General features: G+C 46.1%; 1 protein-coding gene across 3 annotated transcripts in view; it reads right to left on the reverse strand.

The window, feature by feature from the left end:
- Nucleotides 1-16,053, reverse strand: part of TNFAIP8 (TNF alpha induced protein 8) — a 130,077-nt gene that overhangs the window by 22,940 nt on the left and 91,084 nt on the right. Inside the window, exon 1 of one of the 3 annotated variants that reach the window (XM_077746320.1) lies at nucleotides 15,720-15,843. The exons of the other annotated variants lie outside the window; for them this stretch is intronic. Coding sequence (XP_077602446.1) covers nucleotides 15,720-15,792 — 73 coding nt within the window. The 5' untranslated portion in view covers nucleotides 15,793-15,843. Of the gene's footprint in view, nucleotides 1-15,719; nucleotides 15,844-16,053 lie in introns of those variants that run through there. 3 annotated transcript variants of the gene reach the window in all.

Genomic DNA, 16,053 nt, shown 5'->3' on the forward strand with positions numbered 1-16,053 from the left:
AACACGTGTTTCTTGGTACCTTTATTCCCCCGACACACACGGACGCACAAATGCCAGAACACCCGCATTCCAATACAGGGCACATTCTATAGCGAATACCCAAAATAGACTCTGCTGTATTTTCCCTGCTGATGAATCAAAACAAAAAAAATGTTCTTCATTATGTCCTACAGAGTAAAATAAAACCATTTGACATGCTGTCCCCACCCAAATACAGAAACCGTGTTTAAATGAATGTGTAGAGATTCTAGCTAACGTCGAAAGGAATTTAAATCTTGAATAGAAAGTATCTAGCATCTATGAGTATTTTTCTTCCATCCAATTGGTATTATCCCAAAACAGAGCAGTCTCAGATATACTCAAAAAAAGAAAAAAGAAAGGAAAAAAAAGCTATAGAATTCTTGGATTAAGATTCCAGGTTCCAAATGGAGGCCCTATTAATATCCCAGCTCTCTGAGGTTTTAATGGCATCTAATAAAGCATTGAGGAGTCAGGGTTGGGTCATCTTTTCTTGAGTTGGCTTATGGCTCATTGCATTTTGATGCAGAGTAAAGAATCTGAAATATTTTAATATATTTTTTTTAAATCATTAGGGGTACTGAGGAGAGGCCTGAATCTCTGGCTGGAGGCTGATGTTGGGTCAGAAGAGGTCTCAGTAACAGCTGTTTCTTTGTCTCTGGTCTCAATGCAAAATGGTGGCTTAATCCTAGAAAGACCACTGCTTTGGTCTCTTCTGGTCTTAGAAGCAAGATTTTTTTTCAAGCACATTTCAGATTATTGTGACCAGTAGCCTGCCCTTTTCACTCATTATTTGATAGAACTTCAGAGCAGGTATGTTGATGGTTTAAAAGGGCTGAGGTCTTTAACCTGCTGTCAAAGCCTGATACAGTCCATTTCTCAACTTCCAGGTATAAACTAACAAATGAAAGCTGGAACTATTTAATTGTTAAAAATATTAATTCAGGTTTAAAGGCCTCCTTTACTCAGCCTAAAGAATTTCACATCTGAATTTACCCTCTTTCCCTGTCTCCCAGTTAAGTATTCATTTTAAAGTATTTATCCCAAGAAAGTATTTATTTGTGTTAAAGTAGACTTAAGAGTAATAAGCTTCTCTGGGCTGATCCATGTCCCAGTGTTTGGAACCCAGGAAGAACCCCACAGATACACACAATTCAGATAAACTGAAACAGAAGAGGTTTTTGTGGTGAAACGAACAAACAAATAAACAGTGGGAATAAAAAGCAGGCATTTCAAACACCAGGCGTTACCCAAAAATCACTCCTTTCCCATTGCCCCACAAGATGTGATAGAAGTATTTTGATAATAAAGCCCATCTGACCCCAATATGAAAGACAATTCTCCAGTTACCATCATTTTTCAATAGAGTAAGCAGTCACCCTGTTAGGGCCTCCATTAGCCTCAACAGACATGGGCTGGTTAAAGCCCTCTTGTGGGTCTATACTGAGCTAAGTCCTAGCCATTGGTTCAAAAGAGCAGCTAGGAAACTGAACATCACTTACATGGCCTCAAAGGAAACCAGCAAGAAGAAGGTCCTACCAGGACTTCTTAAACGCCCCCCATATGCACAATTTATTCTGAAGGTCCATCTTGGTTTTATCTGGCTGCTGGGACCATGCATGGCATAACCTTACCTATGAAGGACAACGCTGTCCAGTACCTAAAAATCAGACAGCAAGCAAGGACAAATGACGGATCATCACCAATGTTTGGATGATCCTTAAATCTCACGAGAACAGCAGAGATTTCAATTCTGCCAAACACTCTACCCCTGGACCATATGCCTATTCTCACACTCCATTAGTCATCAGGCATCTTCTGTTTGCCTACAACATTCCCATCATCATAAAAACTAGAAGATTCTTTCCACTACAAGAGTCTTGATTACTACAAAGTTACAGGAAATGAACATTTTTAATTAAGGGAGGATTTTATTCAATGAAAATTCAGCTTGTATAAACACTTCCCTTTTTCTCTTGAAAGCATCCTACTAAAACAGGTATAGGGTATTTGATGCAAATACAAGAGTCCTGTATTTTCAAAAGGCTAGATTTTTTATCAAGCTTTAACCCAAAGCATAGCAGGGGCTTTTTACTCTGTCCTGCATTAGTCTTATTTTTTTTTTTAATGTGTATTTATCTTTGAGTGAGAGAGAGAGAGACAGAGCACAAGTAGAGAAGAGCAGAGAGAGACGGAGACACAGAATCCGAGGCTCTGAGCTGTCAGCACAGAGCCCGTGGGGCTCGAACTTGTGAACTGTGAGATTATGACCTGAGCTGAAGTCGGATGCTCAACTGGCTGAGCCACCCAAGTGCTGCTGTCCTGCCTTAGTTTTCATAACAGAGTAGGAGACAGTGAGGAGGAGGCATGGGAGAATAAGAACTTCAGAGTCACAGCCACATTGGACCCAAGAATAGTAACCATAGTCTTGTTCTTTATGGATTTATGACTTATTTCTAAACTTGCCAAATGAGGCCTCATTGTCCTAAAGAATCATTACTGACTTTACCCTAACCCAAATTAAAAGCATTTACATGCGTTTTGTATTTTAAATCATCATTCCCTGGCATACACTCTTATTTGAAAAACAAATCGGAGTCTTCAAATGGAAGACTAACACTTGCTCAAAATTCAGGATTCAGAGAGAGAAACACTTTTTGCTGCTGTGGTTAGAATCTTATCTAATACATGCCGTATCTAATTTAGCATTTCTATGAAATGCTATGGTGTTAAGAATTAAGACCAAAAAAAAAAAAAAAAGCTGCTTAGGATAAGCAAGAAAGGAGAGAAAACAATGTTTTCATTAAGGGAGGGGGAAATTACATTATTTAGGGAGACAGCAAGAAAAAATAAGATACGAAGTTATCTGTGAAGTCCTGAAACAAGAGCTGCAGGCAACAAGATGCTGAAAAGCCTTTTGGTATCTGTCTAAATGCTACAATTCTGGGACACCTGGTGGCTCAGTCGGCTAAGTGCTGGACTTTGGCTCAGGTCATGATCTCGCAGTTCATGGGTTTGAGTCCCGCGTCGGGCTCTGTGCTGACAGCTCAGAGTCTGGAGCCTGCTTCCAAGTTCTGTGTCTTCCTCTCTCTCTGCCCCTTCCCTGCTCATGCTCTGTCTCTCAAAAATAAACATTTTTTTAAAATGGTACAATTCTTCCAGAGCAGTTAAGAGGCTTAATGACAAAAGAAATCTAAGAAGCACTACATTGACTGGAAGTAACTTTGGGGAAAAAAGTGCTCTTTCCGTCAGGCCTTAGATTCAAGAACACAAGTGATATAGTATGTACAGCTGTCCAGGTACCAAGGATATTTCTCCATTATATACCTCAGGAGGGCGGTGATTTAAAAGGAGCTCAAGATGAAAGAGGCAACAAGGAGAGAATAAGGACACTAGTTGATTCTCATGACAATTCAAATACCCTCTTAGTTCATTAAAAATGAATGAACACCAAAAAATCAGTTTCAATCTGTACAACAGAAAATGTCAGGTGAAGTGAGAGCACGGAAAAAATGAGAGAGCTAAGTGACTGGCTCGGAGCTTCACACTTAGCGGGCATGTTGAAATGACTGACAAAGACCTATTCTGTCCAGAAATCCCCCACTTTATTTTTAAGCCTGGAAACTGGTTAGTCATATCTATACAGAACACTTCCTGTGCAGGGCCACGATGATGGCAACAATCTGCCAAGTTTAGTAGCTGCCTACATTTACTGAATTGAGTTATTCATGGGAGAAAAAACAGCGTCGAACATTAAAAAAAATTCTGGCTAACTGAAGCTTTAAAAGATATACAATGAAAACAGGTTTGACTATTTCACACAAGAGGGATAGACGGAGCCATGAAGAAAAAAAAATGAAAGAGAACACCAGACACTATTACTCTGAGAGGCTATTTGCTGGAAGTTTCTGGGCTATTCTAGCAGTGCTACCAAATATAACAGCTCTCCCACTCCTACCCTTTAGGTTAAGAGTGCAAGCGGGGCCCCTGCGTGGCTCAGTGGGTTAAGCGTCCCACTTGGGGTCAGGTCATGGTCTCATCCCGGTGAGTTCCAGCCCTGCTTGGGGCTCTGTGCTGACAGCTCAGAGCCTGGAGCCTGCTTCGGATTCTGTGTGTGTCGGTCTCTGCTCCTACCCCGCTTGTGCTCTGTCTCTCTCTCTCTCTCAAAAATTAATAAACATTAAAAAAAAAAAAAAGAACACATGTTTGGGAAACAGAGGAAAACGATTAAGATGGCAAGAAGGACCTTATCCCCGCCTACCCTGACGGCTGTGTCAGGCTTCAGCGAGGCTGCCTCTCCCAAGAGCAATTGTAATTTTACCTGATTAACCCTTACGCGTGTCATAACAAGCCAGTTGAAGTGCCACCGCGGAGAAACAGGAGGCGCAGCTCCCCTCCCCCACGCCTGCACCCCAGGTGCCAAGGGGGCAACCGCAAAGCATGCTGGGATGGAAGGCCACAGCAGGAACATCAAGTAATCGCTTCTGTGCGTTTAGGGTTATCAGTCAGATCATCAAGTCGGCTATGGTCGAGCGGGCCACATAATTTAAACCAGTTCTACCCATAAAAAACCCTCGGCCTGAAATTCTTCAGTGAGCCTGCTTACCATCAGACTTGCTAGTTCGTGGAACCCCCCAGAAGGTAGGGACAGCTTTACTGGGAGGGGGTGGCGGATCTCTACTCCTCCAACAGCCATTCACCCAAAGGCCTTCCGGAAAATGGAATGGCACGATCCGGCAGAAGGCTCTGAAACGACTCCCACAGGCTGGCTTCCCTGCCTTTTTCTAATTCATCATCTGCCATTTGCAAGCTTTTTGAGGAAATTATTTTTATAACCCGGCATGAGCGTCACCAGAAATCCAAGCCGACGCAGCACAGCCCTGGCTTCTGACCGGCCCCAGTGCAGCAACTGGAAAGGCAGCAGCATTCCTCAGTGTCAAGGCCTTTCTNCTTCTGTGTCGGCCACACGCCACTATGCCGCTGCCTCCAAGTGGGCCTCCTCCTTGGGAGATCAGCTCATCATCCTCGCTCCTGTTAACTCACAACCCAACAGACCAAACAAACTGCCAAAATGTCTTATCCCATTATCGCAGTTACACCACTGCTCACCTCTCTCCTTGTGCCCAAGTTTTTGCTTTTTCTTTTTTTCCTTCTCATTCCAGTTATTTCCTTACTCCTCCCTTCCTGTCTCCACATGCCCCCCCATCCCNTTGTTGCCTTGAAGTTTTGAAATCTGCCCAATGGACACTCCCACAAGGCTCCTCGCTATTCTGGTTTTCCAGTCGGGTTCTCCTTCCCGCTCAGTACATGCAACTTGCCCCTCAAGTCTAATTCCTTGAAAACTCTCCCGAGAGGCTCCTTCTTTAACTATCATCTCCTTTCTCTGGAGGACTGGAGTCCAACATTTAGACTTGGGATCCTGGGGAGGGGTCCATTTCCATGCTAGCTCTTTCATAACGGACTTCATTTTAATTTTAACCCTCAAAAGGAGAAGATGGTGTTCTAAGCGCTTTACGATAAAGAGGACAGTCAGTGCACTAGTATTTCACTTTTATCCCATAACTTCACAGAAGATGGGCGGCCTGCACACCTTCCTTCATTCTCACTCAGTACTGACTGAATGTTCATGATGTGGTCTCATCCCTTAGCAGATGAGATCCTGAGCTCTCAGCCTCCGCCAAGACCCCAAAGAGAAGGCAGTAAAGCGCCTCCTACAGCACCTCTCCTCAGACATGGCTGTCTCAGTCTCCTGGCCTCTAAAACCCGATTCTCAGGGCACCTGGGTGGTTAAGTGTTGGTTAAGTGTTCAACTCTTGATTTCAGCTCAGGTCATGATCTCACGGTTCGAGCCCTGTGTTAGGCTCTATGGAAATCAAGAGGTGGATGCTTAACCAACTGAGCCATGCAGGTACCGCAGGCAATAAGGTTCTTAAGGCTCGGGAAGTCTAAAGCTGTCATGGTCACTTAGGACATTTCACCATTTCCTTGGGAGAAAGGTTGCTCCCAGTTATTTACAGAATCAAATCTTGTCACCACAAACTGGAGAGCGTATTCCCACGTACGCGCACCGACGGTACTACACACACAAACACCAACCTCCCACCCCCATACATCTTTAAAACCATAAATACCACAAGGTACCACTTAATAAAAACACAGGCTTTGCCCAGGCTTCCAGATCCCCAGAGCAGCACCTCTGAGACAGTCGCTGCCCACTCAGCAGTTAGTCACTCAGGACGCGCTACAGTGCTACATCTAAACTCTTCAAGCTTCTTTTAAACCCTCAGAACAAGACTGAAGTAATTGTTCTTGCAGGTTCCTTGCTCAGCGGCCGCGGGAGCAGTGGGCTGACTCCCAGAATGCACCAGGCCCGTGGTGCCCTGGGGAAAACGAGGCTGTGGGGCGCCCATCTGGTCCTGCAGCCCCATGTCCGGTGTCTGAATGCTTCCCACCCACACAGCTGCACACGTTCTCCCCATAAAGCACTCCTGCCCAACCGGCACCCTCAAAAGTGAATTTCCCTGAATGATGCTCTTCTCAAAGGAATGAAAACAAATGAGCTCACTGTAATTGCCTCTCACTTGGTCTCTCCCACTTTCCCAACCAGGAAGTGAATAAGACCTATGGGCAGAGCTCAGTTTTATTTCCCGGTGCCTCCTCATCTTCCTCATCGGTTATTCTTCTGAGTTCCGCTTATGAGAAGGTGAAATAGGAAATCTTCAGGTGTTCAACCACTCCCTTTGGGTTTTATAAATTCCCCCCAAATCTGTCGAATGGCACCCATATGAACAGATGAGGTCTGTCCTGCCTCAAGGAGCTCTCATGCACAAATCCAGGATGCAAAATACCTATGTCTGCAAAACTTTTTTGGCCAAACGGGCATAATGGGGGAGGGGGTGGGGCTTGAGAGGGCCTGGATGTCACCTCTCGGGGCCTCAGTTCTGCACCTCTGAAATAAGAGGTCAGATAAAAGAATGTACACTGTTGTTCTTCAACTCTAAATCATGGTGATTCTACTTGTGTCTGGAGGAGAATCATTTTAATTACAAAGTGTCCTTACTGCAGGTCTTCCTGAAATATTACAGATAGACATACTGAGTGGATTTTTTTTAAGTTTATGAATTTTGAGAGCAAGAGAGCAAGAGCGAATGAGCGNAGCATAGAGCCTGACACAGGGCTCGATCCCACGAAACGTGAGATCATGGCCTGAGCTGAATCAAGAGCCCCAGGCTTAAATGACTGAGCCATCCAGGAGCCAGCCAACCAATGAGTTGATTTTGTTTTTTTTAATGCAGCTTACACTATCGTTTTAGGCACAACCCACTAAATGAAGAGAGGTATACGACAAAGCTCACCTCATTTTTTTCCAAGTTGTCAGCATCCTTCTCATATAGATGGAAATGTTGACAAATAAACGGTTTGTGGCAGATCTAGTGACTCTTCATGATTCTGGAATGCAATCACCAGGTCCAGAGATTTCTCTGGCCCTAACTTCATGCTCTGGCACTTGCCCACCCTTTGGGCTACTTCCTGGATGACCCACAGCCAGGAACAGGGCACTTAATCATCTACGTTATCCTGGCGTCATTATTCTGGGACCAGAAAAGCGTGATGCATATTCAGTCTGATGAAAATTCCAGAAGTGAGGTAGCAAAAGGCCCAGATGCCCTGGAGCCGGGGGCGTGGGACAGTGGCAGGTGATCAGTGATGTCCACTGTACAGGAGATGCTATGGCATGGATCTCTAAACCGATTTTCCACTTTTAGTCCTTGTGAGCACTTTGTACTTCAAGGCTAATGATTACATAAAAGGAAACAATCACATCAAAGCCTAGTGTTTTAGAGCCTTTGCTGGACCTCTTACATTATGTATGACATCAAGGTCAGCCACACCCAGGACCATGCATTTCTTCAGGGTCGTTCTTTTTCTTTCTGTCTGCAGAGAAGGGCCAGCACAGGGAGAGAAGAGTGGAAAAAATGGTACAGTAATGCTCAGCAATGAACGCTATTATAGAAGCTGTCCCACCTCGTGAGGTTAAGGCAGCGAGGACCCTACACTGGGTGGCTTTCTGGTGACAGAAGAGATGAACAAGTCACCACCATGGAAAACGTGAATTTTTCTCTCCTATGACCAATACTCTGGCAGGTGTTGGTCCCGTTCTTTCTAGTGTGAAGTCTCTACCTTTTGTCCCTCTGAGGCGTTCTAATCCCTAGGAGGTAGGGCAATGCTGCGATGAGCCCCTGGAAGGTTTCGCAAGCTACCCTGCTGGTTTGGTGGGCTGGGGGTTGGGGTGGAGACAGTCCTCAGACATACCTCTGTCCTGGCATTTGACTGACCTCAGTCATTAGACTGCCAAGCTGACTGATCACACAGGCTTCCTGCGGGGCACCTGGGTGGCTCAGTCGGTTAAGCTTCTGCCTCTTGGTTTTGGCTCAGGTCATCATCTCACAATTTGTGAGATGAAGCGCCGCATGGGGCTCTGTGCTGACAGCATGGAGCCTGCTTGGGATTCTCTCTCTCTTTGCCCCTACCCTGCTTACACTCTCTCTCTTCCTCTTTCTCTCTTGAAATAAATTTAAAAACACATACACACAAAACAGGCTTCATGAAAACCCACCAAGGAAGTGAGGACTCCACAGAGGGCAGACCATGCTGAGAAGGATTCAGCATAGGTAACCTGAGAAACTGTTGTACAGTCACTGAGGAACAGGTCAGTCACCTGTTAAAATGACATTTAAACCGAGGAGGGCTACCAATGAGAGTGTAAATGTCTGTGGATATTGCCAACAAATTAAATCATCATCAGGAGATATGACAAATTAACTGAGTGGATCGCAACTGAGCTGAGGATCACTCACTTGTGTATACCCACCTTGCAGATTTTGAAGAAACCTGAAACCCAGTGGATGCTATAAAGTCGCCAAGTCGTGATAACCTAATATACATATAACTAAAACTTGTTTCACCTCAGTGACCAGGGGAGTCCACACTCCCGTTTCAAGCTGGCCATTTAAAAAAATGAGGTCCCTTTCCTGTCCCAAAGGTGCTTGGGTCTCCCCCCCTCCACGGCAGTGGGCTGCAGGCCCCTCCTACCAGCCCTGCTGGGCTCCTAGATGCCCCCTCATCAGGGGGAGAAGAATGCACTCAAGGCTCGCTACCTGTGCCCCTGAGAGGCAAGAAAGAGCCCAGGTCTCCTCTTCCTCCTCCAAACACCTGGCCTCTCCACCCCTCACTTCCCAGGCTGGGGTACAAACGAACACAGATCACAGAGAGCATCCCCCGGGGGCTTGAGGATTGGTCGGGGGGAGTAGCTTTTGGACATTCCCAGGAGTTATCATGTCAGGGTTAAAAGCACGGATTCTATGGTTAGTTGGCCTCCATTCAAATCCTGATTCCACTTTTTCTAGCTTTGTGATGTTAGGCACGGTTTTTAACCTCTCTGGACTTCAGATTGCTTTAGTGATATGAGGAGTCAACACAAAGGATTATTATACAAGTATTAAATGAGATAATATACACAATCAGTTGCTTCACACTGCATCTGGCACATGGAAGGCTCAGTACATTTTAGTTTCAAAATTATGTCTTCAGGGGCACTTGGGTGGCTCAGTCGGTTAAGTGTCTGACTCTTGATTTTGGCTCAGGCCATGATCTCACAGTTCGTGGGATGGAGCCTTGCATTGGGCTCCATGCTGGCAGGACAGAGCCTGCTTTGGATTCTCTCTCTCCTCCTCTCTCTGCGTCTCCTTGACTTGCACACTTTCTCTCTCAAAATAAATAAACAAAAAAATAAACAAACTTTAAAAAAAGAAAGAGGGGCACCTAGGCGGCCCGGTTGATTAAGCATCCAACCCTTGGTTTTGGCTCAGGTCGTCATCTCGTGGTTCGAGGGTTTGAGCCCCACGCTGGGCTCTGCACTGAGAGTGCATAGCCGGCTTGGGATCCACTCTCCCTGTACCTCCCTCACTTGCACGCTCTCTCTCAAACATAAATAAATAAACTTAAAAAACAAAAACAAAACTGTGTCTTCAGTCTTCAAGGAAATGTGACATGCTGGCAAGCCACTTTGGGCCCACACCCCAGAATTCGAAGACACGTGCTTGTTTTGACTTTACCATTCAGAGTACATTAGTGGAGAACTTAAAAAACCCTCAAAAGGTTTGTCCTTTAGGTTTGGAAGACACTTTAGACAACTTGGGAGTAGCGTTCAAAAGGTTTCGTCATATCACGTGACCTCATTTAAAAATGATTACCTTTGATAATGCTTTATTAGGCTATCTTATGTGAAAGGCCCTAGGTCAGCCACTGGGGATTCAGGAAGTAAAACATGCACAGACCTTGCTATGAAAAGGCTCATAATGGGGGCACCTGGGTGGCTCAGCTGACTGACCGTCCAACTTTGGCTCATGTCATGATCTCACGGTTCATGAGTTCGAGCCCTGCCTGGGGCTCTCTGCTCTCAGCATGGAGCCTGCTTCAGATCCTCTGGCTCCCCCGTCCCCCACCCCATCTCTCTTTCTTAAAATTAAATAAACATTAGAAAAATGTTTTTTAAAAAGGCTCATAATGAAGTGAAGGCAAAGGAAAAAAAACTAATAACAGTAATATGTGAAAATATGGTATGACAGAGGGACGCAGAGGGTGTTATGGGAACACCCTGAAAAAGCATCTACTCCAAACTGGAGATATTACCAGAGGAGAGTGAAGCCAACGGGGGTAATAGTCTTTGTTGAGGGAACAAGGAAGCAAATGTACGGGCAACACTAGGGCTGGACAGAACAAGTCCAGGGACGTAGCAGAAATTTGTTGTTTTGGTAATTCACGTCAGAACTCCCTTCCTGTCTCTGGAGGAGTCCTCATTTTGCAAGAGGCGGTAGAAGTGAGACTCTCATCTCCCGGGCTGGAAGCAGAAGGTTCCTCCACCACGGGCAGCATGGGGCAGGGGCTCATCACGCAGACAAAGCAGAGAGCTTATTTCAGGGATTTCTGAGTGTGGACAATGACTAGAAACATTTAGCCACATCCAGAGTCCCGGGAGTGACAAAAACGAAAAGGCAGAGACAAAGGCTATGGTGGGGTCCTAACTGGGTGATTGGCAGGTACGTCTCAGGGGCCGATTCTCAGCTTTCTGTCGATGTGTGAACTAGCCAATGCACTTCCAATACGTTCCTCCGCTTTTGACAGCAGGAGTCGGTTTCCATTTCTTAGAACCAGGAACCCTGATGACAGAGGTGGTCATTGTAACCATGAGGATACAAATGCCGAGGGTTTACACCGAGACAGGGACAGGAGACAAGAGAAGGAGATGCACGCAACAGGTAAGGAGGAGGATGAAGGGCCAGGTAGAAGCTGAAGATAAATGACAAGGCAGGGTCAAGGACACTTTGCAGATGTGTAGTTTGGGAAGCCAAAAAGAGAGCAATGGTATTCAGTGGAAATACAAATGGCAGGTCAGATTTGTGAAGAGTAGGAAATGACAGGCTCAGTCCAGACCTGCTGAATTTGACGTCCCTCTGTGACATTCAAAGCAGGGTGTTTACCAGGCAGCTGGCCGGGCAGGTGGCTCTGGGAAGAGCCGAGGCTGGAGGAATGGGAGATTAGAAACAAACAGCTGGAAAATGGAAATGAGACAGTGTAATATCTCACTGGAGCCCAGGAAAGAGTTCAGGATTACAGTGACGCTGGTTGGTCAAAATATGAATCCTGGGTCACTGGTGATTTTGGCAATTTCAGCGGAACGGTGGAAAAAAAGACTTAAATGGATGAGAGAGGTCAAGGACTGAGAAAGCAGGAACCATGCAAAAATAAGTAATTTTTTAAAGGTTTTTTCTAAAGGGGAGACTAATGGGGGCACCTGGGTAGCTCAGTTGATTCATCCAACTTCCACTCAGATCATGATTCTGTGGTTCCTGAGTTCAAGCCCTGCATAAGGCTCTGTGCTGACAGCTCGGAGCCTGGAGCCTGCTTCAGACTCTGTGTCTCCCTCTTTCTCTGTCCCTCCCCCACTTGTGCTCTGTATCTAAGTAAGTAAATAAATAAATAAACATTAAAAATTTTAAATAAAAATTAAAGAATAAAGGAGGCATAAATGCCCAAAACTGGACAAAGTATTGAGGATACCTAGAATAATGGACTCGGCCATTGACTGTATAAATAGGAAATGATCACCTCTTACCACTTACAGTGCGGAAGAAGACAGACGTGGTCTTGCCCTCAAGAGCATGCGATCTGGAGAAGGGATGCTAAACGGTGCCCGTGGGGCCTAGAACAGGTGCTCTAAGAGAAGGCCTAAGAGAGGGTCTAAGTCCCTCCAAGCAAGTGAAAAGAGCGTCAGGTGGGGAGAAGGATATTTTGGGCAGGAGCCCCGCAGGCGCAAACACTCTGAATTAGGGAGCTGATGAAAAAGAACAAGGCAAGACATGGGGCCCTTGGGCACGGTGAGGAGCCTAAGATGGAAGACGCGGCCAGGTGCCGTGGGAAGGACACCTGCTCCACAGACACCTGCGGGGAGGGGGTGCGTGAAGGTGAGTCTGCCACTCTGGGAGCAGGAAGTTGAGGGAGTGGTCTAATGGCTACCGTTTTCTCTGTGAAATAGCAGGCCTGGTGAGGAGGCAGGAAGAGAACCCGGTGAGGTGCTAGCAGGGTAAAGGCTCTTAGGGGCCACGGAGGAGGAGCTGAGCTCACACACAGCTCAACCGAGACTTTTCGTCAAGTCCCCACACAGCAACCCCTCCTGAACAAGGACTTCCTCAGAGGGCACCTGGGGGGCTCAGTCAGTTAAACGTCTGACTCTTGATTTTGACTCCAGTCATTTGATCTCACAGTTCATGGGAAGGAGCCCTGTGTTGGGCTCTGGGCTGAGAGTGCAGAGCCTGCTTGGGATTCTCTCTCCCCCTCTCGCTGCCCCTCCCCCCACTCTCTCGTTCTCAAAATAAATAAACATTAAAAAAAAAAACTATCAAAAACAATGGCTTTCTCACTTTCTAGTACGAAGGCTACAAGAACCTGGACGAAGGAGTTACACAACTCACGATGTTTAGCACTAGAAAGGTCCTCAGAGATCAGAGCCGCCCTTCATTTTTTCCTATTTCACAATTAAGTAATTTACCCAACAGGATGCGCCTAAACGCGAAAAATGTGGCCGTCAGCCCATCTCCTCAGGAAGCCCCCGTCCACTGGAAACTGTTGATATCTTCCTTTCTGTGACCTTCCCCTTTTTCACCAACTGGGTTTCTTCCTTCACTTCTCTTGCTTTCTTATTCACATCATGCCCGGATATCTTAAATTCATTCAGCTTTTAATAAAGCCAGGCCTGGATTATTTCTATTTAATACTCAAGCACAACCACCTATTCATTTGTAAGCAGGCAAAATTCAGTCAATTCTTTACGAGGTGACTATAGACTAAGGATGCAGGCTCTGCCCCCCTTGGCACAGGGTCAAGTGCGTTCTAAGCTATGATGGCTTAACAATATCCCCAGTCATTTTCTTCCACATTCACTCACATACACAAATATGTTGGCCTCCAAGGACTTTTGAGTCGACTTGATATTTTTTTTCAGATTTAACCCCAAAGAAAGTATAAGTCTCTCACTGAAGCTCAGAATAATGATTTAAAAGTATCTCCCATTATACCAAACCAGGCACCAAGTGTCCAAAGGCAATGTAGACATTGTGAAGAGCCCATGGTGATCTCACACTAAATGAGATACTTAAGTCCATCAGGGAAAAAAAAAAAAAAGCTAAGGAGAGGGGAAAGGATTAGTAAGGAAAGAAAAGATAATAATAATTTACACAGTGTAGCTCCTTTCATATACATCTGAGGGGTAATAGCCAAACAGAGGGTTCTAGAATGCAGATAATACCCAGCCTTGTAAGAAGTGCCCAGGATATGGACACACACACACACACACACACACACCCTTTATTTCCTGGCAGAAGTTACAACGATTCTGTTCATAAAGTATTCGCTCCATCACCCTGAAGAGTTAGTCCATATCCTACCCTAACTGCCATCGCTGTAAAACTCTAGCACCTCACATCATATTTTTAAAAAATTCTGGGCTTTCTGTAAAAAGCAGAGATTGGATACTTTGCTGCAGTTCTGCAGAACGGAAACGATGGCAAGTGGAGACAGTCAGGTGGGGACCGCGTAGGAAGGGGCCATCAAGCGACCTCTTCACCCTCAGTTTTGAGGCTACTATCCAGAGAGCTGGGTGGGAGGGTGGATGTGGATGCCGCGAGAAGAACATAGTCTACGCTTTGGGATGACGTTTTCCCCATCTTTTCCCCCTCCTCATTCTTTCCCAAAAGAAAGAAAAAACACACCTGTAGGAAAAAATACCAATTGAAATATTACTTGTAATTAATACACAAGTTCACCAGGCTGGATTCTCACAGCCTGTTTCCTATTTGCCTTTGACTACTTTTGACTTACTATAAATTGCTGTTATAAAGACAGAAAAAGCACCCATCAGCACATAGCTCCATCAAGACAGAGGCCACAGCCAGGAAACAGTAATCCCCCACGCTCCGCATCAAGCTCAAAAACAATGCTCCTGGCTGTCACTCTTCATTCACAACAGCCTCGTATTTCTATTAAACAAGCCTCTTTTACGGACTTGTTCCCCCACACCGCATAATAAGGTAAACACCAGCCCCCAGGGACCACATGATGAAACACAGAGCTTTACTTTGGGAAGGGAATCACTAAAAAGACAGAGGAGGCCATGCACAAGGATCTCCCTAAGTAATTCAGGTCTAACAAACGGTAAAGGATGGGGTTCCTTTCTGCTCCCCAGGCTCCCAGCGGGCTGCTGTGATCAACTTGAGATTTACCAGTTTCCCAAGAGGGTGCTCGAAAAGAAAAGGAATTTTCATAATCATGAACAGTCTCCTCTCCTACTCTCTAATTTTCCCCCAATTCTCCTCCCTCCACCCCCACTTACAAGAGGACTTTTGTATACATCGAAGTTTTAGGAAACAAAGCATACAAACACTCGCACACAAATAAACTCCCAGAACTAACACCAGCGTATAATTGTGTTTTCCTTGGAGCTTTTCCAGCCCTGTCACCCGTTCTCTGTTAAGAGTAAAGGAAATCCTTTGCCTCCGCAAAGTTAGAAACAGACAAACCCCTCAGTTACAAGCTGCACAAGGCGCCCCTCACATCTCTGGGCTCCCTTAAGCCCCCAACAAAATGAATTCACTACTGAAAACTCAGCAAAGAAAAAAAAAGTAACCTATTCCCCAAATGAAGATCTTTCACTTCTCCCCTTCACTCGGCTTCCCCTTTTAACCGGAAACACACGGAGTTTCCAATTTCTGAAACCCTTTTCAAGGGACCCTCAACTATTCGGGCTCTTGCAAAGGAGCCCTGATGCAGGCAGGCAAGCGCTTTCCGAAGCACATTTTGCATTCTTGGAGTCAATACTGGGGCCATTTCGTTTCCAGAGAAATCTACAAAGCAGCCTTTAGTGGGCTGCCTGCGCTAGATCTGACTCTTCCTCTCCTAGTCTCGGCCGGGCTGCGGGGCGAGCAGGGTATAGGGCTCTGCATACTCAGCTCTAAGTGAGCTGCGACAAAGTAGCCACCGCTCACTGTGAAACTCCCATCGGCTCCCCTTTCCTCCACATTCCTCCGCGGGACTCGATCGCTCCCCCGCGCGCGCCCCCACTCAACCCCCAAGAAATCAGTCCTTACCTTCCTTGGATTCTTCGGCTTCAGAGTGCATGGTGTCAGGGTAACCGGCTGCAGCGACGATTACCGCTGACATGTACCCGGACGAGCTGCAAGTTTGCTCCGCGGCCAAAACCCCGCGCAGGACAGAAAATAAAAGGAAGGAAAGCCACTAAAATCAAAACCTCCCCGGGGCGGAGGGCTGGTTCTGGTGCAGGGATTTTTTTCAGGGGGAAACTTCTGCAAGAGTGACGAATCGCGTCTCAGCTGGGCGGCGGGAGTCCGCCCCCGGGGCCGCGCGAACCGGGCCCGTCGCAGGGCGGAGGCGACCTGGCGCGGCTGGCGGGGCCCCGCCGCA

The sequence above is a fragment of the Crocuta crocuta genome, unplaced genomic scaffold (genome assembly GCF_008692635.1).
Source record: "Crocuta crocuta isolate KB4526 unplaced genomic scaffold, BGI_CrCroc_1.0 scaffold218, whole genome shotgun sequence".
Classification (NCBI taxonomy): Eukaryota; Metazoa; Chordata; class Mammalia; order Carnivora; family Hyaenidae; genus Crocuta; species Crocuta crocuta.